This window comes from Pelophylax lessonae (assembly GCF_965119305.1).
Source record: "Pelophylax lessonae genome assembly, chromosome: 1".
NCBI classification, from domain to species: domain Eukaryota; kingdom Metazoa; phylum Chordata; class Amphibia; order Anura; family Ranidae; genus Pelophylax; species Pelophylax lessonae.
Window position 1 is genome coordinate 555,199,529 of NC_138768.1, and position 26,643 is coordinate 555,226,171.

The 26,643-nt window shown below is 46.1% G+C and overlaps 1 protein-coding gene across 2 annotated transcripts in view; it reads right to left on the reverse strand.

The window, feature by feature from the left end:
• Window positions 1-26,643, reverse strand: part of MLLT1 (MLLT1 super elongation complex subunit) — an 80,668-nt gene that overhangs the window by 19,728 nt on the left and 34,297 nt on the right. The window contains exons 9-10 of one of the 2 annotated variants that reach the window (XM_082248217.1): window positions 23,238-23,337; window positions 22,282-22,314 (exon numbers count right to left, since the gene is read on the reverse strand). In XM_082248217.1, the coding sequence (XP_082104343.1) occupies window positions 22,282-22,314; window positions 23,238-23,337 (133 nt within the window). The remainder of the gene's footprint in view (window positions 1-22,281; window positions 22,315-23,237; window positions 23,338-26,643) is intronic. The other variant, XM_082248218.1, reaches the window with a different exon arrangement.

Sequence of the window (26,643 nt, forward strand, 5' to 3'; positions counted from 1 at the left end):
TGTTTTGTCCCTTACTTGGAAGAACGGCAGCTGCTGAGACTTTAAAGATCAAAAGAGTGCACAAGGTCAGAAAACACCTAAATTTGACGTAATCGTAAGATTCTAGTATTACGAAAGACAAAGAGCAAATTTAGGAGAAATAGCAAAAAGCAAATCCGGTGAAATTTGAGGAGACAGTACTCCAGATATTCGCAGATTTGGCATCAGAAACATTAGCAAGAAGACGACGGGCATGAGAAGTAAGCAATAGATATAGAATAGGAGGCCTAGATTAGGAGTTGGTAGGATACAGCACCTCTAAGCAGAAGGGGCGCTGTGTCAAATCGGCGTTCAGGGACAGAGTTCCACCTCAAGGGGAAAGGTTTGAAAAGCAGGCATCAACAAAATGGATAAGCCGGCAATCGACCAGAAGGCCAGTAGAGGGCCACAATCCCCAAAATTCTGGGTTATAGGGGTTGAGTAGGAGGAGAGAGGGGGTGGGGGGGTTTAGGGGGAAGCAGGGGGAGGGAACCTTCTAACAAGAATTTTAGAAACATCATCAGAGATCCTTAAACCTTGTAGATTGCTCTCTGTGTCAACCACCCCTCTCCCTCACTAGAGTCTCGTCAGGAGAAAAGAGTTTTAATGTGGAGGAAGGAGTGGGGTGGGGAGGGAGAAGGCTGGATAGAGACCAAGGATGGGAGAAATATATTTTATAACCTATAATATGTGTGGGTTAAGCTCACCTGGGAAAAGACATAAAATAGTAAAAGAAATTAAACAATATGCAGTGGGGATAATATTCCTTCAGGGGACGCATTTATCTCATGAATCAAATACAAGTTATTTTCAAAAGATACCTGGTTCTATGGGGATTCAACAACAAAAAGAGCAAAGGCAGTGGCCAATGGAATGGCTAGAAATATACAGTTCACCCTGGATGATAGGATGGTAGACCCGGATGGGCAGGTTTTTTTTTTGAAAGAGAAATTATTTAACACAGAATGCACACTGGCAAACATTTATTGTCCTAATAGAAACCCAACAGGGTATTTAGAAGCAATAATGGGGAAACGAATGGACTTCAAAGAAGGTTATGTGATCATGGCAGGTGATTTTATTTTAGTATGAACCCAAACATAGACAATACGTCACATGCACGGGGGATAAAAAAAATCAACAAATTCTGAGAATTAAAAATAAATTGTTTCAAAAAAAAAAATAATAGATCTATGGAGGGTCCAACACACAAAAACATTAGACTACACATTTTATTCCCCCGTGCATGAGTCTTAATCCAGAATCAATTATATAAAGGTAGAACATAGATTATTGGAGTCAGTAATAAAAACAACTATCAAGATTGCAACGATAATTGGATCATGCCCTAGTAGTTGTGACAATGAGGTTACCGGGAGCCCAAAAAAAAAAAAAGAGGAACGTGTGGAGAAAAAAAATTAAGATTTATCACAGGATATGGAAGTGGAAGAAAGGATAAAAAAAAGAACTAGAACATTTTTTTTTTTAATTAAAGGAATTGGGTGAGGTATCGGAGGCTAAGGCATGGGGCATTCTGATATCTACGGGAGCCAAAAAAACAGAGAACCTAGAACAGGGACCTACTAATAAAAAAAGGAAAAGGGGGAGGGGGGTCCTGGAGGATTTTCTTGGTACCAATAGACACACAGCAGATCAAAATAAAATCAAATATATTTTATTACAAAAATAGCAGCAAAGCAAAATATTAATACAAAGTGAAAATGTAGATTGTAGAGGGGTATGTGCTTTTCCATCTATGCACGCTATATCTGTCTATAAGATGTCTTTTTAATGATACAACTTAACACAATGTTTTTGATTTTTTTTCCTATATGTACCATACATACTTATACAGATAGCTATTGCTTTTGCCTACTTTCACATTCACCTGGGAGACTTGTATTGGCACCTTTTGTCTGTTTGGCCCATTTTCCACCTTGTTCATGCACCCAGTGGTAAGTGCCCAGACATAATTTCTAGCAGCCTACCTCTAACTGTACATTCTTATATTTTGTACATTTCTATATGTTCTTATATTGCTAACTGTATCTTTTCTTATTTTAAAATAATGCTTCGGTGTCTCACCCTTCAAACTCCTGAAGAAGCGGGTAAACGCAAAACTTGTTGAGTACTGCCAAGCTGTGCTCCTACCATTGTATAGTGGTATCCTATCCTGCATGTAATTACAGACTATAACACGTTTGAGTCAGAGCAAAAGGGTGTAACTAGAACCAAAATTTGTTAATGCACATTTTTACTTTGTATAATTATTTTGCTTTGCTGCTATTTTTGTAATAAAAAATATTTTATTTTATTTTGATCTGCTGTGTGTCTATTGGTACCAAGAAAATCTTCCAGCCCCCCATTCTCTCTCTTTTTATATATTTGCCATGACATTTAGGAGGCAGGTACCGCTTTAATCCGAACCCAATACCCTACAGCACAAAAACTATTTCCAATATACTAATAAAAGAAATCTATGAACTAGAAAAAAAAAAAAAAACTTAATGTTCGATAAGGAAGTCCAACATGCCCTGGAGATGAAAAGAGACAATTTAAAGGAGTTTATGGAGCAAGATACTAGGCGAACATTCAATAGAATTGCGAAAGAAAGGGATCAATGGGGACATAAATCAGGAAAATTCCTGGCATGAATGTGAAGGAAGAAAAAAAATTATTAATTATATAATAGAGAAAATAAAAATTTAAAAATAGAGAGGTGGTGCTCTCTACCCCAGAAATTGCAGAGGTGTTCCAAAGTTATTATAGCACTTTATATTCTATAAAACAGAAAGGCTCATACGAAGAAGAAGAAAGATCCAGAAAGATAAAATTATTTTTAAAGAGAGACTAGGTTACCCCAAATCACAGAGCAAAAACAGGAGGGTCTGGAAAAGCCTATCACAGAAAAGGAGATCAATACTGCGCTAAAAGAATCAGCATCAAGAAAGAGCCCGGGCCCTGACGGGTTTACATCAATCTACATTAAAAATTTTAAAGAACAGTTAATAACAAAAATGTGCGCATATATGAACGTGTTGGGATTAAGCTTTAAAATGAGGAGCATTATTAGCATCTATTACAATTATACCTAAAGAGGGGAAAGACACAACCCTCTGTTCAAGCTACAGACTATTAGCATTATTGAATGCTGACACTAAGATATTCGCCAAAATACTGGCAACAAGAATGAAAACATTAATGGTAGAATGGGTGCACACTAGAGCTACACGATTAATCGTAACAGAATCGAGATCGCGATTCACTCCCCTGACGATCTTAACATGACACTTGCTCGATTCTTTACATAGCTATGAGGGAGCAGTGTCGTGTCGAAAAATGCCCTCCGTCGGATAATGCCCGGGTCGGACTGCGCATGCTCCGTAAGTGACGTCACTCCAGCTGATTTTACCGCTGGGGTTGGCGCGTGTGCAGTCCGTCGGGGGCACAATCCGTCGAGAGACAGAGCGGGGAAGAATCTAATGTCAGATTCTGACTCGCTCTGTAGCGCGTGCGCAGTCCGTTGGGGGCATTTATCGACAAGAGACAGAGTGGGAAGAATCTAATGTCAGATTCTAACTCGCTCTGTAGCGCGTGCGCAGTCCGTTGGGAGCATTTATCGACGAGAGACAGAGCGGGAAGAATCTAATGTCAGATTCTAACTCGCTCTGTACGATCAGTGCACATATGGGACACATTAAAGGGGCTCTCTGAAATACTAAAGGGGCACGCCGACTGCAATAATAAAAGGGCACTCTGGAATACTAAAGGGGCACGCCGACTGCAATAATAAAAGGGCACTCTGGAATACTAAAGGGGCACGCCGACTGCAATAATAAAGGGGTACTCTGGAATACTAAAGGGACACGCCGACTGCAATAATAAAAGGGCACTCTGGAATACTAAAGGGGCACGCCGACTGCAATAATAAAGGGGCACTCTGAATGCAATAATAAAAGGGCACTCTGAATGCAATAATAAAGGGGCACTCTGACCGTGGGTCATAAAGGAGCTATGTGACTGGGACACATAACAGGGCACTCTGATAGGGACACTGATGTAAAGGAGGACTCTAACGGGGACACTGATGTAAAGGGGAACTCTGACTGGGACACTAATATAAAGGGGGACTCTGATAGGGAAGCACTAGATGTAAAGGAGCACTCTAATGGGGACACGGATGTAAAGGAGGACTCTGACAGGGACACACTGGATGTAAAGGAGGACTCTAACGGGGACACTGGATGTAAAGGGGGACTCTGACGGGGACACTGATGTAAAGAGGAACTCTGATGGGTCACTGATGTAAAGGGAGACTCTGATAGGGAAGCACTGGATGTAAAGGAGCACTCTAATGGGGACACGGATGTAAAGGAGGACTCTGACAGGGACACACTGGATGAGGCACAAATGAGGAGGCACTCATTGGCATGATTTAGGCACAGATGGGCATGAGACACAGGTGGGCATAAATAGGGCAGAGATGGGCATGGATGAGGCAGAGATGGGCATGGATGAGGTAGGGGCAGTGCCACTCGGTGTGTACAGCGTGCGTGGAGAGAGCTAAACCAGACATGCAGCGTTCGGTTGACAAATGATCGCTCTGTCATTGGATGGAGCGATCACATGGTAAATGGCCCCTGTCGTTGGCCCTTTAACACAATCCGTGGGAAGCGCGATTCGGATGTCTCTGTACGCCCTCCCAGAATAGGCCGACCACGCTGTAGCCATCATTGGGCTATGCCCTGGTCGACAAGTAGTTAATCCCCATAGTCTTAGCTATCCGATATTACCGTAAAGCGGGGCTTTGCATTACCTATGTTCTACAATATTTGGCCAAACTCAATCACCATGCTAGTCTCTGTGAAAATTAGGCGTTGCCCCCAAAAAATGTGTGTGGCTACTGGAGGTCCTCTAGTATAAGTTTGCCAAGTATGGTGCCCTGAACCCCCGTGGTTTGGGCTCTACATTTATAGTAGCTTGGCCTGCTATGTTAATCTATTGCAGAGTCTTAGTCTGGAAATTTGAGGGGCTACAGCTAGGACCCCAAATGAGTCCGGGGGCCATATTTGGCACAGAGGTAGGGGGGTCCTTCCTTTACCACCCCAAACATTTTGGGGTTTGTTAGCTCAAAATTTCCTGATCAACTTTTTCTAGGGCCCCTTGAGAGTATGTGGCCCCCGGGCCATACGGCACAGCAGGGAGTGCTGGATACCATTGGACTATTCTGCGGTGGTCAGCTAAAGTCTACCCCAATGCAGGTCCCTGTGAAAATAAAGCATTGGCCCCAAACAAATGTATGTGCCAAATTTGGTGCCCCTGAGCACCGTGGTTCGGCTACCACAGGGCCCTACATTTAAGCTAGCCTGGCCCATTATGTTAATCTATGGTGCAGCCGCGATCGGGAATTTGAGGGGCCACAGATCGGGCCCCAAATTAGTCCAGAGGCCCAGAGGTAGGGAAGGGTCTTCCTTTACCACCTCTACATTTTTGAGGTCGCTAGCCTGAAGTTTTATGGTCAGCTTTTTAGGGGGCCCCTTGGGAGTGTGTGGCCCTCGGGCACTAATGCGGAGTGGGGATTGGTGAGTACTGCAGGAATCTCTGGACTCTTAGCTATTTAACAATATTTGCAGAGCCTGGCTCTGCAGTTCCTATGTCCTGCGGTGATTGGGCAAATTTCACCCCCATGAAGGTCCTCATGAAAATTAAGCATTGGCCCCAAAAAAATTTTGGGGCCCCTGGGGGTCCTCTAGTAACCCTATACCAAGTTTGGTGCCCCTGCCCACATGGAAGAAAAATATATTTAAAATATATTTAAAAAAAAACGTTCTTAATTTTTCCCCCCAAATATATTAGAAATATATTTGAAATGCTACAATTTTGGCCATATTCAATATATTTCTAAAATTTTTTCCCTAAATATATTGGAAATATATTTTTCTTCCATATGGGTGGGCAACATCGTTCCGCTACCGTGAGGCCCTAGATTTAGGCTAGTTTGGCCTAGCCTATGGTAATATATGGCGCAGTAGGGAATTTTGGAGGGGCCACAGCGTGGGCCCCAAACATGTTCAGGGAACCTAGACACTTTCAGGGCCTGGGCTGTGGCCCCTCAAATTCCCACCCCCATCAGAGTCATGGATTAACATAGCGGGCCAATGTACCATAAATTTAGTGCCCTGTGGTACCCAAATCACGGGGGGATATGGTCACCAAACTTGGTACAGGGATACTAGCTGACCCCCAGGGTCACACACATTTTTTTGTGGACGATGCCTAATTTTCACGAGGACTGGCATGGGCGTCAAATTTGCACAAATACTGTAGAACATAGGTACCAGTGAGCCCTGCTCCACAGGTAACATTGGATAGCTAAGAATATTGAGATTAATATGGTTTCCAGCAGTCCCTTCTCCACGGTACTGCCCCAGGGCCACACACTCCCAAGGGGCCCCTGAAAAAGTTGACCAGAAAATTTCAGGCTAGCTACTCCAACATTTTCAGAGTGGTAAAGGAAGATCTCCCCTACCACTGTGCCAAATATGGTCCCCTGGACTTGTTTGGTGCCCGAGCTGGGGCCCTGCAACTGTGCCCACTCGAAGATTGCCATACAGCACCAAGCTGACCTAAATTATGGGCCTAGTGGTACCTGAACCCTGGTGGCTAGGGGCCTCAAACGTGTCAGGGGCCACATGCTTTTTTCAGGACCAATGCTTAATTGTTACAGGGACCTGCATAGGGGTTGATTTGGCTAACCACTATGGAATACAGGAACTGCAGAGCAGCGCTATACAGATACTGCTGAATAGCTAAGAGTCCAGCTAAGAGTCCAGGGATTCCTGCGATATCCAGCACTCCCCGCTGAATGGTACGGGCCAAGGGCCGCAAACTCTCAAGTGACCCTGGAAATAGTTGACCAGTACATTTTGGGCTAGCGATTCCAAAATGCTTGGTAAAGGGAGCCCTCCCCTACCTCCGTGCAAAATATGGCCCCCGAGCTATTTCCAGGGCCACTTGAGAGTTTGCGGCCCTCGGCCCGTACCATGCAGCGGGGAGTGCTGGATATCGCAGGAATCCCTGGACTCTTAGCTGGACTCTTAGCTATTCAGCAGTATCTGTATAGCGCTGCTCTGCAGTTCCTGTATTCCATAGTGGTTAGCCAAATCGACCCCTATGCAGGTCCCTGTAACAATTAAGCATTGGTCCTGAAAAAAGCATGTGGCCCCTGCTACGTTTGAGGCCCCTAGCCACCAGGGTTCAGGTACCACTAGGCCCATAATTTAGGTCAGCTTGGTGCTGTATGGCAATCTTCGAGTGGGCACAGTTGCAGGGCCCCAGCTCGGGCACCAAACAAGTCCAGGGGACCATATTTGGCACAGTGGTAGGGGAGATCTTCCTTTACCACTCTGAAAATGTTGGAGTAGCTAGCCTGAAATTTTCTGGTCAACTTTTTCAGGGGCCTCTTGGGAGTGTGTGGCCCTGGGGCAGTACCGTGGAGAAGGGACTGCTGGAAACCATATTAATCTCAATATTCTTAGCTATCCAATGTTACCTGCGGAGCAGGGCTCACTGGTACCTATGTTCTACAGTATTTGTGCAAATTTGACGCCCATGCCAGTCCTCGTGAAAATTAGGCATCGTCCACAAAAAAACGTGTGTGACCCTGGGGGTCAGCTAGTATACCTGTACCAAGTTTGGTGACCATATCCCCCCCGTGATTTGGGTACCACAGGGCACTAAATTTATGGTACATTGGTCCGCTATGTTAATCCATGACTCTGATGGGGGTGGGAATTTGAGGGGCCACAGCCCAGGCCTTGAAAGAGTCCAGGTTCCCTGAACATGTTTGGGGCCCACGCTGTGGCCCCTCCAAAAATTCCCTACTGCGCCATATATAACCATAGGCTAGGCCAAACTAGCCTAAATCTAGGGCCCCACGGTAGCGGAACGATGTTGTCCAGGGGCACCAAACTTGGTATAGGGTTACTAGAGGACCCCCAGGGGCCACAAATTTTTTTTGGGGCCAATGCTTAATTTTCATGAGGACCTTCATGGGGGTGGAATTTGCCCAACCACCGCAGGACATAGGAACTGCAGAGCCAGGCTCTGCAAATATTGTTAAATAGCTAAGAGTCCAGAGATTCCTGCAGTACTCACCAATCCCCACTCCGCATTAGTGCCCGAAGGCCACAAACTCCCAAGGGGCCCCCTAAAAAGCTGACCATAAAACTTCAGGCTAGCGACCTCAAAAATGTAGAGGTGGTAAAGGAAGACCCTTCCCTACCTCTGGGCCTCTGGACTAATTTGGGGCCCGATCTGTGGCCCCTCAAATTCCCGATCGCGGCTGCAGCATAGATTAACATAATGGGCCAGGCTAGCTTAAATGTAGGGCCCTGTGGTAGCCGAACCACGGTGCTCAGGGGCACCAAATTTGGCACATACATTTGTTTGGGGCCAATGCTTTATTTTCACAGGGACCTGCATTGGGGTAGACTTTAGCTGACCACCCCAGAATAGTCCAATGGTATCCAGCACTCCCTGCTGTGCCGTATGGCCCGGGGGCCACATACTCTCAAGGGGCCCTAGAAAAAGTTGATCAGGAAATTTCGAGCTAACAAACCCCAAAATGTTTGGGGTGGTAAAGGAAGGACCCCCCTACCTCTGTGCCAAATATGGCCCCCGGACTAATTTGGGGTCCTAGCTGTAGCCCCTCAAATTTACAGACTAAGACTCTGCAATAGATTAACATAACAGGCCAAGCTACTATAAATGTAGAGCCCAAACCACGGGGGTTCAGGGCACCATACTTGGCAAACTTATACTAGAGGACCTCCAGTAGCCACACACATTTTTTGGGGGCAACGCCTAATTTTCACAGAGACTGGCATGGTGATTGAGTTTGGCCAAATATTGCAGAACATAGGTAATGCAAAGCCCCGCTTTACGGGTAATATCGGATAGCTAAGACTATGGGGATTAACTACTTGTCGACCAGGGCATAGCCCAATGAGGGCTACAGCGTGGTCGGCCTATTCTGGGAGGGCGTACAGAGACATCCGAATCGCGCTTCCCACGGATTGTGTTAAAGGGCCAACGACAGGGGCCATTTACCATGTGATCGCTCCATCCAATGACAGAGCGATCATTTGTCAACAGAACACTGCATGTCTGGTTTAGCTCTCTCCTCGCACGCTGTACACACCGATGGGCACCGCCCCTACCTCATCCATGCCCATCTCTGCCTCATCCATGCCCATCTCTGCCCTATTTATGCCCACCTGTGACTCATGCCCATCTGTGCCTAAATCATGCCAATGAGTGCCTCCTCATTTGTGTCTCATCAGTGTGTCCCTCATCATGCAGCCTGTTTCCCCCTGTCATTCAGCCTCTGTCCCTGCCGTCATTCAGCCCCTGTCCCTGCCGTCATCCACCCTGTGTCCCCGCCGTCATTCAGTTCATGTCCCCCCGCCGTAGTTTGGCCTGTGTCTGTGCCTCCGTCAGAGTCCTCCTTTACATCCAGTGTGTCCCTGTCAGAGTCCTCCTTTACATCCGTGTCCCCATTAGAGTGCTCCTTTACATCCAGTGCTTCCATATCAGAGTCCCCCTTTATATCAGTGTCCCAGAGTCTCCCTTTACATCAGTGACCCATCAGAGTTCCTCTTTACATCAGTGTCCCCGTCAGAGTCCCCCTTTACATCCAGTGTCCCTGTTAGAGTCCTCCTTTACATCAGTGTCCCTATCAGAGTGCCCCGTTATGTGTCCCAGTCACATAGCTCCTTTATGACCCACGGTCAGAGTGTTCCTTTATTATTGCAGTCGGCGTGCCCCTTTAGTATTCCAGAGTGCCCTTTTATTATTGCAGTCGGCGTGCCCCTTTAGTATTCCAGAGTGCCCTTTTATTATTGCAGTTGGCGTGCCCCTTTAGCATTCCAGAGTGCCCTTTTATTATTGCAGTCGGCGTGCCCCTTTAGTATTCCAGAGTGCCCTTTTATTATTGCAGTCGGCGTACCCCTTTAGTATTCCAGAGTGCCCTTTTATTATTGCAGTCGGCGTGCCCCTTTAGTATTCCAGAGTGCCCTTTTATTATTGCAGTCGGCGTGCCCCTTTAGTATTCCAGAGTGCCCCTTTAGTATTTCAGGGTGCCCCTTTATTGTGTCCCATATGTGTTCTGATCGTATAGAGCGAGATAGAATCTGACATTAGATTCTTCCCCGCTCTGTTTCTCGTCGATAAATGCCCCCAACGGACTGCGCACGCGCTACAGAGCGAGTCAGAATCTGACATTAGATTCTTCCCCGCTCTGTCTCTCGTCGGATTGTGCCCCCGACGGATTGCGCACGCGCCAACCCCAGCTGATCGGTAAAATCAGCTGGAGTCATGTCACTTACGGAGCATGCGCAGTCCGACCCGGGCATTATCCGGAGGGCATTTTTCGACACGACAAGCAGCTGTCAAAAAAAAAAAAGCCTATCAGCATTAGTCTCCCACTGAACTGTAAACACAAATGATTACATTGTATCTTTTCTTTCCCTCTGCAGGAGGAAGGAAGTTTAACCTCTTAAAGACTAAGGGTCCTTTCACACGGCCGCTCCGTGTGAAAGGTCCGCTGCGGGCCTTTTTTTTTTTCCACGGAGCGGATGACATTTCTGTCATCCGCTCCGTGTGCCCGCATATCATCCCATCCGTTTGCGGATGATATGCGGACATAATGTAAGTATATGGCACTGCGGATGTCAGCGGATGACACCGCTGACATCCGATTTTCCTTCCTTTCCGTTTTTTACACGGAAGAAAAAATAGGGTTCTGTTCCATTCGAAAAAACGGAACAGAACTGAAAGGAGGAAAATCGGATGTCAGCGGATGGTATTCCGCTGACATCCGCAGTGCCATTCACTTACATTATGTCCGCAAATTATCCGCAAACGGATGGGATGATTTGCGGACACACGGAGCGGCCGTGTGAAAGGACCCTAAACCTTTTTCCTACACTTGTTGTTTGCAAGTTAAATCAGTTTATTTTTCCTAGAAAAGTACCTGGAACCCCCAAACATGTATATATATTTTTTTTTTTAGCAGAGACCCTGCAGAATAAAATGGTGATTGTTGTAAATTTTTATGTCACACTGTATTTGCGCAGCAGTCTTTCAAACGCAATCAATACACTTTAATGAATAAAAAAATAAAACAAAACCGTAAAGTTATCCCAATTTTTTTTATAATACACAGAGAATCGTGAGAGAATCGTGAGAGAATCGTGATCTTTATTCCAAGCAAAAAAATCGTGATTCTCATTTTGGCCAGAATCGTGCAGCTCTAGTGCACACGGATCACGTGGGGGTTTATTCTGGGAAGAGGGGGATGGATAATGGAGTAAGAACCCTGCTTAACAGCGTAAATAGATCCAACTCTACTCCTGTCAATAGATGCTGAAAAAGCATTTGACAGGGTGCATTGGGGATTTATGATGAATACATTAGAAGCGTTAGGAATCAGCCTCAGGATGATTAAATGGAGCCAATCACTGTACAACCATCCAACGGTGACATTAAAGCTAAATTGATCATCATCTACACCATTTGAAATGCTATATAAATCCTGTATAATAATAATAATAATAATCATAATAATGGAATGAGACAGGGGAGCCCCCTTTCGCCCGTTATTTGTTCTGTCCCTGGAGTCATTGCGAATAAGAATTCAAAACTGCGTTAATGTAAAAGGCATTAAGATTGGAGAGGAGGAGCATAAGATAGCGGCATATGCTGATGATGTCCTATTCTATATCTCCAACCCAAGGATATCCCTGCCAAACTTAATGAAAAAGTGTTGAAAGAATATGGGGAATTATGAAATTTTAAAATTAAACCTGGTAAAAATTGAATTTTTGACTTACTGTAAAATCCATTCTGATGTCCATTGACGGACACAGCTCCTGATATTCATAACCATTGGGTTATACTGCCCCTGGAAGGAGTAGGACACTAGGCAGAAAATAATTCTGGCTACACCCATGGATAGTCCTAGGGGGTATACTCCCTCTCTCTGCTATATCCACTCCTAACAGTTTTGTTAAGAGCAGTGTCAGGAGAATCATAACTCCACAGAGGGGTGGGTGCTGTGTCCTTCAATGAACATCAGAGAAATGTTTTTTTACGGTAAGTCAAAAATCCCATTTTCTCTTTCGTTCATTGATGGACACAGCTTCTGATATTCATAACCATTAGGATATGCCAAAGCAGTGTTAAACATGAGGGGTGGGAACAACAAAAAAATTCCCAAGGCTAAACATTAGCCAACCAGGCAACAAGAGCTCAACCAGACAACTGGAGCCCACCTGAAAAAAACAATACACCCTCTTAAACAGCAGCCTGCAAAACCTTGCAGCCAAAAGAAGCATCCGCAGATGCCAACATATTCACCTTAAAAACTTTGTAAAAGTGTGCACCAATGACCAGGTGGCAGCCTTGCAAACCTGCAGCACTGACGCCTGATGACAGAAAGCCCAGGAGGCACCAAGCGCCATAGTAGAGTGCGCCTTGACAGAGAAAGGAGGAACCTGACCCTTGATGGAATAGGCCTGAACCACCGTCTGTCTGATGGAAATGGTTGTAGAGGAAGCGGACAACCCTTTTTGAGGTCCATCCGTGAGCACAAAGAGAGTCTGACTTCCTGAAAGACTCCGTAGCTTCCAGATGCACCCTAATTGCCCGAATCACATCCAAGGCATGCAAGGCAATTTCCTTTGGATGTTTAGGACTGGGACACAGGGAAGGCAACACATTGTATTGATCAAATGAAAATCAGAGACAACCTTTGGAAGGAACGAAAGACGGGGGTGAAGAACCACCTTATCCCTGTGAATCACCAGGTAAGGTGAATGACAGGATAACGCCGCCAGTTTCGATACCCTGCGCGCAGAGGTGATAGCCACTAAAAAGGCCACCTTCTGGGACAGCGTAAGCTGGGGATTCTCCTGAATATTTTCAAAGGGAGGCTTCTGTAGAGCTGAAAGCACCAAATTAAGATCCCAAGGAGGCAACGGAGCCCACACTGTAGGAACCAAATGTAGGACACCCTGAAGAAAGGTACACGCCAGGGAGTGTGTGGCCAAAGGTCATTGGAAGACTTTCAAAGCTTTCAAGGCCAATTTCTGCTCAACCCCCCCCCCACTGAAAGAAGGTTAAGATCCGAGACACTGAGAAGGAGCGAGGAGGAACCCCAAGAGACTCACACCACACAATGTACGTCTTCCACGTACGATGGTAGATCTTCCTAGAGGTAGATTTCCTAGCTTTCAACAGTATAGGAATCATACTCATAATCACCGACTCAGATAAACCCCTATCCTTCAGCACCTGGCTTTCAAAAGCCAAGCTGTCAAAGCCAGCGACTGTAAAGCAGGATGGACGATCGGTCCTTGGAAAAGCAGATCTTCCCTGAGATGAAGCTGCCAAGGAACGTCGGCGACCAGCCGCACCAGATCGGCGTACCAAGCCCAGCGAGGCCAGTCCAGAGTCACTAAGATGGCAGGAATCCCTGCTGCCTCGATCCTGTGTAGAAGTCTTGGCAGAAGCTTGAGAGGAGGGAAGGCGTAAATCTGACGATACTGACCCCACAGGGGCACCAGCGCGTCTGTGGCATCCGCCAGAAGATCTCTTCACCGAGCCACAAACCTCTGCACCTTTCTGTTGAGCAGGGACGCCAACAGATCCACCTAAGGGGTGCCCCCCTGGAGACACAGCTGACAAAACACCTAATGATAGGACCACTCCCCGTGGTCCAACTCCTGCCGAAAGAGGTAATCCGCATGCCAATTTTCTACCCCCGTAATGTGTACGGCGGAGAGGGCTGAACGACCCGTTCTGCCCACTGTAGAATGCACGCTACCTTAAGAGCCACCAGGACATTTCTTGTGCTCCCTTGGTGATTGACCTAAGCCACGGCCATGGTATTGTCCGATTGAAAGTACACTGGACAACCCTGAACACGATCCGTCCAATGATACAGACACAGTCTAATTGTTTGGAGTTCTAAAGCTGGATACACACTATACAACTTTTGTGTTAGATTTCCTCTAGATTTACCTTCAACTATGTAGTTCAAGGGCCTGCCTGATTGCATACAAATTGAAAGTGTTTAGATTTGACCTCATATTATATGGTTTTGGTAAATCTAAAAGAAAAAATCTAAAGTCAATTGTATAGTGTGTATGGTCAATAAGACATTGATCTTCCAGTGTCCAGATACCCTGAGCAGAATGCTTGCAGATGACCCCTCCCCAGCCGGACAGGCTGGCGTTCGTGGTGACCACTGTCCAATACAAGGGGAGGAAGGAATTTCCCAGCCAAAGCACCGGAGAATGAAGCCACCATTTCAGGGACTCCTTCGTGCCCCAACTCAGCCAGATCTGATTGTCCAGACTGTGGAGTCTTGTCCTATTTAGTCAGAATTTCCCTTTGCAGGGACCTCGTATAGAACTGTGCAAATGGAACCACTTAGAAGGTAGACACCATTGCAAGTCCTGGGGGAGGACCATTTGTTGGACAGCAGGAGGTGAATTGCAGCCTGCAATTTCTGGAGTTTGTCCAGAGGAAGGAGCACTCTGGCTAAGGCCGAGTCCAGAGTCAGTCCCAGAAAGTCCAGCTTTGTGGATGGAACCAGAGCAGACTTCTGAAAATTCAGAATCCAGCCAAACTCCCGCAGAGTTCGTATTGTGATCTCCAGGTTCTCCACCAGAGCAGAGGGAGACTCCACTCGCAGAAGGAGATCATTTAAGTAGCCCAGTACTGCTATCCCCCATTGGCGTAGCAAAGCAAGCATCGGGGCTAACACTTTTGTGAAGACTCAAGGAGCAGATGCGAGACCAAAGGGCAATGCCACAAACTAATAATGCTCCTCTCCCACAGCAAAGCGGAGAAGGTGCTGATGACTGGCACATATTGGAATGTGAAGGTAGGCATCCTTGATATCGATAGAGGCGAGGAAATCACCCTGATGCAGGGATGCCACCACCGTTCGAATAGACCCCATTCTGAACACGCACAAAGAAGTTTAGCGCCTTGAGGTCCAGGATTGGACGCACTTTGCCTTTCTTCCTGGGAACTGTGAACAGGTGTGAGTAAAAACCCTGAAAAAGTTTCGAGGTCTGAACAGGGACAATCGCCCCTTGAAGGAACAGGTCTTGTACTGCCCCAAACAGGCCCTGTAAGCGGTCTGGGGACAGGCACAAGTTGGAAGGAAAAAAACTTGCTGGGGGACAAGAGCGAAATTCGACCTTATAGCCAGACTAAATGACTTTGTGGACCCACTTGTCTTGCACCCGGGAAGTCTATGGGTCCGGAAACCAGCAAAGACGTCCCCCCACCACCGATACGGGTGAGGGCGCACCTTTATGCAGAAGGAGCCTTGTCCCCGGGTCTGGAGAAGCCGATCTTGTCTTGCCAGACCACTTTTGTTCGGATCCTCCAGAAGAGGTCCCGAAAGGCTTCAAGACCTTGCCAGTCGACTCTGAGGAACGAAAAAACTTCTTATGAGCTGAGAAGGAAGGCCCACGTCTACGACAAGGTTCCTTGCCCTTAGTAGCCTCTCCCCCCCTGTGAGACCTTTAATGATGTCCTCCAAGGTAGCTCCAAACATGCAATCTCCTTGAAAAGGAAGATCAGTCAAGGCCTTTTTGAAATCTGATCCGCAGACCAGCACTTGAGCCAAAAAACACGCCGAAGGACCACTGCCAAAACAGAGGCGAGCCATCAGGGGAGTCGCATCTAAAGAGGCATCACAGATAAACTGCAGCCCCTGACCATCTAGTCTGCCAGTTTGGCAAAGGCAGGGGGGAGCTGTTCCCTCTGGGTCAGAATTTGCGACACTAGGGCAATGATGAACACCCGCCTCATTGCCGAACCAGAGTGTACATAGTCCAGGCTACAGCCTCTGCCTTCCGGTCAGCCAGATCCTTAAAGGCCAGGGACTCTTCAACCAGAATCATGGTTGCCTTGTTTAACCTGGAAACCGGAGGGTCCACCACCAGTGGCACAGTGCAATTCTTAGGAAGGAACACCCCATAGAGGTAACGCTTAGTAAAGCGCTTAGGGTCCCCACGGGGACGCTTTGGTCGTCTGCACTCTCTAGCAACAATTCTATCAAAATAAGCAGGGAAAGGAAACCCTTTTGCCACTTTGGATGGCTTGTGAGTGCCAAAGAGCACCTGTGCCTCCGTCGCAGCTTCAGCTGCGTCTTCATCTTCAGGGTCTCACAAACAGATACCATCAGTGCATCCACCATCGCCTTTTCGTGTGCGGTCACAGACGCGGAGGAATCATCCTATCAGAGGATTCCAGGCGCGTGGTTGCAGAGCCAGTAGGGTGGCCCACGTCCGCAGCGGCTGAATCAGATTCAGCATCTGATGAGACAGATGAGGCAAGGGAAGGCGGGAGGCACTTTTCGCTAGCCAGTCACCCACAAGCCACCTTCACCCAGGACACAAGGGACTCCAGGACTGCTGTCAGTGCATGGATGGATGGTTGGGACCCAGGGGGCCCCGCAGCCTCAGAGAGGGGAAATGTGCTCCAAAGACTCCATGAGTCACCAGGGGGACCCCACCGCACTGGCAGTACCACCCAGTCACTAGGCACAAAGCACCAAGTGATCCTCAGCAGAGAGGGAGAGGACCCCACCAGAGTCACCCACAGAAACAGGCACCTGCAGCAACCAGGAGAATCTGCACTACACGTACAGGATATGGAAGTAAAATGATCCAGGAGTCAGCACCAGGGGATGAGAAGAGGCTCCCACCACCGAAATCACCGCCCACAGGGCTCCACTGTCATGGCCACCACTATTTCCAATGGCATAAAACAAAAACATGGCGGCCGTGTATAGAAACACACAGGCTACAACAAAATAGCGGCCCCACAAGGCTTACAGGGACCCAGGAGGGAGACCATGTCTCAAGGACAGATCCAAGCAGGACAGGAGGCCCTGGCAGGGGCTCCCAACAGTTACAACCCCCACCTCCGCACAATCGATCGACTGGTCGCCGGAGGCACCCCCCCCCCCGCCAGCTAGCTCCCTGCCCCCATTCCAGGAAAGTGGCTAGACCACCCAAATGGCCCCAGCGTGGGGGCAGGATGAGGGACTTGGCAAAGGGGGGTGCCTGCGGGAAGGAGGGGAACCCGGGGGTCTGAGCGTCCCAAGGAGGGGCCCATGTCCACCCCAAAATAAAATTCTCCAGGGGGAGGGAGAAGACAGCTACTGATCACACCAGGAACCAGACGGGCACCGCTCTAGACAGAACCCCTCTCCATCGAAATGGGGGGCTGTTGGCAAGGAGGGACGCTGTGACTTGCGCCGAGACCCGGTCATATGCGACCTCCCAAGGCTTTTACCTCGCAGGCCAGCCCCCATCCAGTTGGGCTATGTCGTGGCCAACCTAGCGTGGAGCTGAGGTCTGCGTGCGCTCGCTGGCCGGACTGGGGTTACTACTGGATATAGATTATCCAGCCCGTCGCCCAGTCCGGCAGTTGATTGTATATCTCACAGAAAAAAAAAAATTCTATCTAAAACATGTTTGCCAGGACCAAGGATCCCAGCAAGGAAATAGGTCCATACTCCTGACTAGGCAGAAAAAAAACTGTGGCTATAGCAGAGAGAGGGGGTATACCCCCTGGGACTGCCCATTTTTCTTTTCTGCCTAGTGTCCTACTACTGTAGGGGACAGTATAACCCCATGGTTAGGAATATCAGGAGCTGTGTCAGTCAATGAACGAAAGTAAAATCTGAGATTTTAAATATAAGTAAACAAGACGAACAAGAGTTAAAAACAGGAATACTCATTTATATGGAGAATTCAGGATTAAAATATTTAGGAATAAAACTGACACCATCATTGGGGAAATTATACCAGGCAAATTATATTCCATTCCTTAATGAAATGAAAACAGAAATAAAAAAACAATGAGACCTCTCTCATGGATCTGGCGGGTGAATACGGTAAAAATGGTGTTACTACCCAAAATATTGTACAGATTTCAAATGTTACCTATTCCCCTGCCTTAAGTCATATTTTAAGACTATGAAAGCAATGATATCAAAATGTATTTGGAAAACTAAAAAACAAAGATGTTTTCAGTACTATGTAAAAATAAATTGCAAGGGGGCCTAGCAGTACCAGAAGTTAAAAATTATTATAAGGCAATTTTTTCATCACGGGTAACTGAATGGACAAATGAAAAAAAGATGGTTAGTAATAGAGGAAACAATGAGTAGTGCACAGTTGGGAAAAATAGTTTGGATCCCACAATAATTTAGAGAGTTAGATTTGAATACACATGTAATAACACTGGAAGTTTTGAAAAACTGGGGTATAATTCACCAAAAAAGCTAATTTGAAGTTCAATTCACCATTAATCCTAGTAAAAGAAACAATTTTTTTTACTCCAGGGATGGGGAGTATATATTGGGAATAGATAAAAAATGATAACACACGGTTGAAAGATATAATTAAAGAAGGGGTAATATGCACAATGCAGAAGTTGAAGCAAAAAAAAAGAAATGCTGGTAATTGATGAATGGCGGTATCTTCAGCTGAGGCATATTGTCACAAGGCCATCGCAGCTGATAAGTGGAAAATAATCTATTACTTTTAGAACAGCTGTGAGGCTCTTTAAATACCAGACATGGCATCGCCCGGATCTATAAGATCTTGACGACGCTGGCAGGGCCGAGGATACTGCCATATATCTAAAAATGGGAGAAGTAATTGGGCACACGGGTGGATGATCAACAATTAAAGAAAATCTTAAAAATGATACATAGTGCATCGGTGGATAAAAACACTATAGGAATTAAACTAGAAGTGCCTTGCCAGATGGTATATTACACCAGAAATAGTACACAAATATCACATAGGAAAATCTAAAAATTGTTGGAGAGGCTGTGAAACAGGAAACATGTCCCACATATGATGGGAATTCTACAAAATAAAGAGATACTGGAGAGAAGCATCGATACAGATAAAAGAGCTCACAAAAATTGAAATCCGGAAAGACCCATGTCTTCTGGGACCCAATAAAAAGAGTACAAGAACTCCATGATCCCACAGTTAATGAACACAACGAAAAGTCTAATCCCACAACTTTGGCAAAAACAAGAAATGTTTCACAGTAAGAAACTGGGTGAGAAAAGTTGAAACTAAATATAATATGGAATACCTGCGATGTAGCGAAAGGGTGGAGAACAAAAAATTGTCTATTATGGGAAAGTTGGAGTAAATACAAAAAAACAACAAAATATACAGAGTTGATGGGAGCTTAGAAAATGAAAGACAGAGAGGACGTGTGGATAGAGGATTGGAAATGAGAAGAGGAAAAAAGAGAAAGGGGGATGGGTTTAACGGGATGGGGTTTTTGTATATTGAAAATGTAAGATGTTGAATAATTGTTTTTGTCATTTGTATTTTGAAAAATAATTAAACATATTAAAAAAAATTAAAATAAAGTAGAACATAATTGCTCCTAAACGTTATCCCTGTTCCATGCGGCCATAAAAAAAAAAAAAATAGAAGGCATGTGTGCAGATGCGCCACCAGTCTCCTTAGGGCTTTCAGGAGCTGGCAGCATATTTCCATGCTTACAAAGGAAGCAATGCAAAGAACAAGACACTTTATCATCCAAGTACACCGTAACACAGACACTATAAGGAACATGAAACATTGGAGTAACATTTAAGTTCTGCTAAGGCTGTTAAGGGCTGCCAAGTTCTGCTTAAAGCTAAAGTTAATTTTCTCAATGAAGAAGAAAAGGTCCATCACCTTTGGACACTAGCATAGATCTGAATATGCATGGAGTAGGGTTCTTTTAGATCAAAGGAACAAACTTTGGTTTGTAAATAAAGGCAGTTTAACCACTTAAAGTGGTTGTAAACCCACCTTTATAACTTCTACCTATAGGTAAGCCTACAAGTAGGCTTACCTATAGGTACGGTAAATATCTCCTAATCTTGCACCGTTTAGGAGATATTTACATTGCATGCAGCCGATGACGTCGTCGTCGCATGCTCTCTGAAGTAACGGCCGCCCATGCCATTTCTTCAGAGCCCTGTGCCATGACCGGCAGCGCGGAGCGTGGGAGTAACTTCACGCGGCTCCTGCCAGTAATACAGCCAGAGTCCGCAGACCTGGAAAGAAGACGGGCGAAGATGGATGCAGCCGCCAGTGGGGACAACGAGGGCTTTGTTTGCAGGTAAGTGTCAGATAATGTGCTAGTATGTGATGCATACTAGCACATTATGCATTTACTTTGCAGGGAATATAAAAAAAAAGACTAAGCCTTTTTCTGATACTTGTTGCTTACAAGTTAAAATCAGTATTTTTTGCTAGAAAACTACTTAGAACCCCCAAACATTATATACCGTATTTATGGGCGTATAACACGTACTTTTTCCTCCTAAAAATGGAGGAAAAAGTAACGGTGGGTGTTATACGCCGATATAAAAAAAAAAAAAAAAGTCCAGGAAGCTTGCGCCGAGAAGTAGAAGGGGGCGGGCGGCGCCGAGGCGAAGGAAGGACGCGCTGCCATCGGAAGTCCCGCCTCCAATGCCGATGTCTATCATAGGCGTCGGGACTTCTGATGACAGCGCGTCCTTCCTTCTCCTTGGAACCTGCCCGCCCCCTTCTACCTCTCGGCGCTGCTTCCTGGACTTTTTTAAAAGTGAATCGAATCGGATAGTGTCAATGGTGCTGGCGAGGCTGCAATTATGGCCACTACGCTGGCGAGGCTGCAAGTATGGGCACTGCGCTGGCGAGGCTGCAAGTATGGGCACTGCGCTGGCGAGGCTGCAAGTATGCGCCAGCATGGATGGGAACTGAGCTGGCGAGGCTGCATGTATGGGCACTGCGCTGGCGAGGCTGCATGTATGGGCACTGCGCGTGTCGAGGCTGCATGTATGGACACTGCGCTGGCGAGGCTGCGTGTATGGACACTGCGCTGGCGAGGCTGCGTGTATGGACACTGCGCTGGCAAGGCTGCGTGTATGGACACTGCGCTGGCGAGGCTGCGTGTATGGACACTGCGCTGGCGAGGCTGCATTCGTGGGCACTGCGCTGGCGAGGCTGCATTCGTGGGCACTGGTGAGACTGCATTTGATTTAAAAAAAATGTTCTGAGTTCAAAGCTGTTTATTTTAAAATTTCAGCTTTTTTCCTGAAATTTCTCTCCTAAAATTTAGGTGCGTGTTACACGCCGGTGCGTGTTATACGCTGATAAATACGATATATATATTTTTGCAGAGACCCTCGAGAATAAATTGACGGTCATTGCAATATTTTCTGTCACACTGTGTTTGCACAGCGGTCTTTCAAATGCAATTTTTTTTAAAAAAAAATACTTTAATGAATTTAAAAAAAAAAAACTAAACAGTAAATGTAGCCCAATTTTTTTGTATAATGTGAAAGATGATGTTATGCCGAGAGTCGTGAGAATTGTGATCTTTAGTCTAAGCAAAAAAATTTTGATTCTCATTTTATCCAGGATCGTGCATCTCTAGTTATAGGGAAGAGCCCATGGGGCATTTCCTTTAAATTTTTGCCAGTAGATCCCTGCAGATAGACACCTATATAACTCATGGTGTATGAACACTCTGCATTGTGTCCCGTACTGTAGATAGATATACAGTCATGGCCAAAAATATTGGCACCCCTGCATTTCTGTCAGATAATGTACAACTTCGCCCAGAAAACTGTTGCAATTTCAAATGTATTCTGATGTTTATTTCTTTTGTTTGCATTGGTATGACACAAAAAAACGGAGAAACAAAAAGCCAAATCTGACACATTCAATGTAAAACTCCAAAAAATGGAGTGGACAAATTATTGGTACCTTCGCAAAATTGTAAGAATTAATTGCATTCCTAGTTTGTGATCCTCCTGTAATTTGTAATTAACTCATCTGTATCAATTAGCAGGCGCTGACAATATAGAAATCACACCGGCAACCAGTTAAAATGGTGACAAATTGACTCAACCTTTCTGTTGTGTGTCTGTGTGCCACACAGAGCATGGAGAAAAGAAAGAGCAGCAAAGAATTGTCTGAGGGATTGTGAAAAAGCATGGACAATCATAAGGTAACAAGTCCATCTCCAGAGATCTTAATATTCTTGTGTCCCCTGTGCACGACATTGTCAGGAATTTTACAGCGCATGGCACTGTAGCTAATCTCACTGATTGTGGACAAAAGAGCAAAATTAATCAAACAGTTTGCCAAAACTTACCTGAGGAAGCCAAAATCCTTTTGAGAGTATGTGCTGTGGACAGACAAAACAAAATTACAGCTTTTTGGTAAAGCCCATCATTCTACTGTTTTCAGAAAAAGAAATGAGGCCTTTAAAGAAAAGAATACAGTTCCTACAGTCAAACATGGTGGAGGTTCACTGATGTTTTGGGGTTGCTTTTCTGCTTCAGGCACTGGATGTCTTGACTGTGTGCATTGCATTATGAAATCTGAAGACTACGAAAGAATTATGGGGTGCAATGTAGGGCCCAGTGTCAGAAAGTTGGGTCTCCATTACAGGTCGTGGGTCTTATAGCAGGACAATAACACAAAGCACACGTCACAAAGCACCCAGAAATAGTTTAAGACAAAGCACTGGAGAGTACTGAACTGACCAGCAATGAGTCCAGATCTAAATCACATAGAGCACATGTGGAGAAATCTCAAAACAGCAGTTGGGAAAAGGAACCCTTCCAATCAGAGAGACCTGGAGAAGTTGGCGAAAGAAGAGTGGTCCACAATTTCAGTAGAGAGGTATAAAAAAAACTTACTGATGGTTACAGGAAGCGAATGATTTTAGTTATTTTTTCTAAGGGGTGTGCTACCAAATATTAAATTGAGGGTGCCAATATTTTAGTCCAATCCATTTGTTTTTCATGGAATGTGTCAAGATTTGGCTTTTAGTTTCTCAACTTTTTTGTGTCAGACTAATACAAACAAAAAAGTAAACATGAGAATGCCTAAACATTTGTAATTGCAACACTTTTCTGGGCGAATTGGTGCATTATCTGACAGAAATGCAGGGATTGGTGCATTATCTGAAAGAAATGCAGGGGTGCCAATATTTTGTAATTATCTAAAGATATACACAATATCTACAGATATAATTCTGTGACTAAACTTTAACTTTCAAGCAAACTGTAAGTGAATACCTAGATAAAAAAATAATTTTTGTACCTTGTTATTTGTTGGAGGCATCTTCTGTATGGGGGTGGTGCCACGACTAGGAATGCAGGAGTCATCACTGCTGGCACTGTCGCTGTCACTCAGGCTCATTCTGTCAGGGCACATAAAGAAAAGCAAAATAGTTAGTAACACCTTAAAGTTTATTTCCACTTCTACAGTAAAATTTGAGAAAACCCAAGTATATGTTTGTTATATGTTCCCACTCACATAGCATACCGAAAAATACAATTTTCATTTTACTTACCTTCGACTTTTCTTAGGAGAAGATGTCATGGCCGACAGCAAGAATTTCTCAATTAGCTCAGCATGATCTGTCTCAGTAGCTGGGCTGGGGACTGGCTGAGTCCAGTTCTCTTTACTAAACAATGGAAAAGCCTAGCTCCTATACTTTTAAGCTGGCCATACATGGACCAAAACTCACCCGGTTAAGCAGGGACCGGAAAATTTTTGATTCCATGACCTAATCACGCTTGCGGAAGTGACGACGGATGGGCATCTGAGTGTCCCCGGGACGAGGAAGTGCGGCAGTCACCACTACAGCCTGTCTACTCTCACTGCTCGAGCCATTCTGATCCTTACCGGAGTGTTTTTATGAGCTGTTTTATCCATCACCTTTGTGAGTACCCTCTTATCTAGTGGTCTCATCCCAATAAAATTTCAAGTTACTGCACTTAGTGGCGCCTGTGTTTCCTTTTAGTTTGGCTCCAAGCAAATCTTCTACTTGTCACTAGAGCTGCCTCAGGAGTGCACCTTGGGATTTTTATGGACTTTTCCATGGACTTTGCCACACATGGACTTTAATATTGTGCTTTTTACTGTCAATCATTCACTCTGGTCATTGTGTGTTTAGTATTACTGGTATAGTCCCTGGTGATACTTTATTCCACGTTGTGTGCTAGCTGTTCATTTTTGGTTTATTCAGGGCTCTGGCTGAGCCACTCAAGGACATTCACAGAGTTGTCCCTTAGCCACTTCTTTGTTATCTTGGCTGTGCTGTTAGCATCGTTGTCCTGTTGGAAGGTGACCCTTCGCCCCACTCTGAGGTCCAAAGCACTCTGTAGCAGGTTTTCATCAAGGATGTCTCTGTACATTGCTGCATTCATCTTTCTCTCAATCCTGACTAGTCTACCAGTTCCTGCCGCTGAAAAACATCCCCACAGTATGATGATGCCACCACCATGCTTCACTGTAGGGATGGTATTTGCCAGGTGGATGAGCAATGTCTGGTTTCCTCCAGACATGACGCTTGACATTCAGGTCAAAGAGTTCAATCTGTTTCATCAGACCAGAGAATTTTGTTTCTCATGGTCTGGGAGTCCTTCGAGCAAACTGCAGGCGGGCGGTCATGTGCCTTTTACTGAGGAGTGGCTTCTGTCTGGCCACTGCTGCAGAGATGGTTGTTGTTCTGGAAGGTTCTCGTCTCTCCACAGAGAAACACTGGAATTCTGTCAGAGTGACCCCTGGGTTCTTGGTCAACTCTCTGACTAAGCCCTTCTTCCCTGATCGCTCAGTTTGGCTGGGCGGCCCGCTCTAGGACGAGTCCTGATGGTTCCAAACTTCTTCCATTTACAGACAATGGAGGCCACTGTGCTTATTGGGACCTTCAATGCTGCAGAAACTTTTCTGTACTCTTCCCCAGACTTGTGCCTTGATACAATCCTTTCTCGGAGGAACAGGTGTGTGGCTTTCCAAATCATGTCCAATCAACTGAAATTACCACAGGTGGACTCCAATCACGTTGCAGAAAAATCTCAAGGATGATCAGTGGAAACAGGATGCTTCCGAACTAAATTTTGAGTGTCCCCACGCCCCTCCACAGCTCAGCGCTCCAATGAGTCCGCCCCCCGGGGGCGCGCAGCCCGGCAATCAGGGATGAGGCACGTCCCTCGGACAGAGCCCCTCCCCGATCAAGGTAAAAAGCCAATGAAATTGGCTGTTTACCATGTGATCGGCTGTGTCCAATCACAGCTGATCACATGAGCGGCTCCAGCGCGAGCCGCTTGTTCTCTCCGCAATGCGCCCCCGGAGGCGCGCAGCGCGGCGATTAGGGACGAGGCTTGTCCCTCGGACAGAGCCCATCCCCGATCTAGGTAAAAAGCAAATGAAATTGGCTTTTTACCACGTGACCGGCTGCCAATCACAGCCGGTCACAGAATGTCAACAGAGAACACGGTAACTAGCTGTCACCGTGTTCTCCTTCTCACACACTGATCCTGTGTGAGGAGGAGATTGCGGTAACAGCTAGTTACCGATCATAGTGCACGCGAAAACACACTGATTGCCCCCCCCCAATAAAGAGGACCTGTCACTAGCCCATCAAAGTACCTGTCACCAACCCATCAGAGTACCCGAGTACCTGTCACCAGCCCATCAGGTACTCCGATGACAGGTACTCCGGGTACTCCGATGACAGGTACTCCAAAGACAGGTACTCAGGTACTCCGATGACAGGTACTCGGTCACTCCGAGTACCTGTCATCAGAGTACCCGAGTACCTGTCATCAGAGTACCCGAGTACCTGTCTGTATGCCATCAGAGTACCAGAGTACCTGTCATCAGAGTACCCAAGTAACTCTCTGTATTCCATCAGAGTACCCGTCTCCAGCCCATCAGGGTATCGGAGTATGTATCTGCAGCCCAACAGAGTACCTATCTTCTGCCCATCAAAGTAACCGAGTACCTGTCTCCAGCCCTTTAGAGTACCCGAATACCTCTCTGCAGTCCATCATAGTACCCAAGTACCTCTCTGTAGCTCATCAGAGTACCCCAGTACCTGTCTCCAGCCCAGAGTACCCCAGTACCTGTCTCCAGCCCAGAGTGTATCCCATCAGAGTACCTGTCATCAGAGTACCCGAGTACCTCTCTGTATCCCATCAGAGTACCCGAGTACCTGTCTCCAGCCCATCAGGGTATTGGAGTATGTATCTGCAGCCCAACAGAGTACCTGTCTCCAGCCCAGAGTATCCGAGTACCTGTCTCCAGCCCAGAGTATCCGAGTACATGTCTCCAGCCCAGAGTATCCGAGTACCTGTCTCCAGCCCAGAGTATCCGAGTACATGTCTCCAGCCCAGAGTATCCGAGTACCTGTCTCCAGCCCTTTAGAGTACCTGAATACCTCTCTGCAGCCAATCATAGTACCCAAGTACCTATCTGCACCCCTTCAAATTACCAGAGTACCTGTCTCTAGCCCATCAGAATACCCAAGTATCTCTCTGAATCCCATCAGTGTACCTGAGTACCTGTCTGCAGCCCATCAGAGTACCTGAGTACCCATCTGCAGCCCGTGCTTCCTAGATTATGTGTTGGGGTGTTTGCTTTCCAAAATGGGGTCATTTTGTGGGGGTTTCCATTGTCTTGGTGTTCCAGGGCCTTCAAAAGTGTGATAGGTTGTAATGAA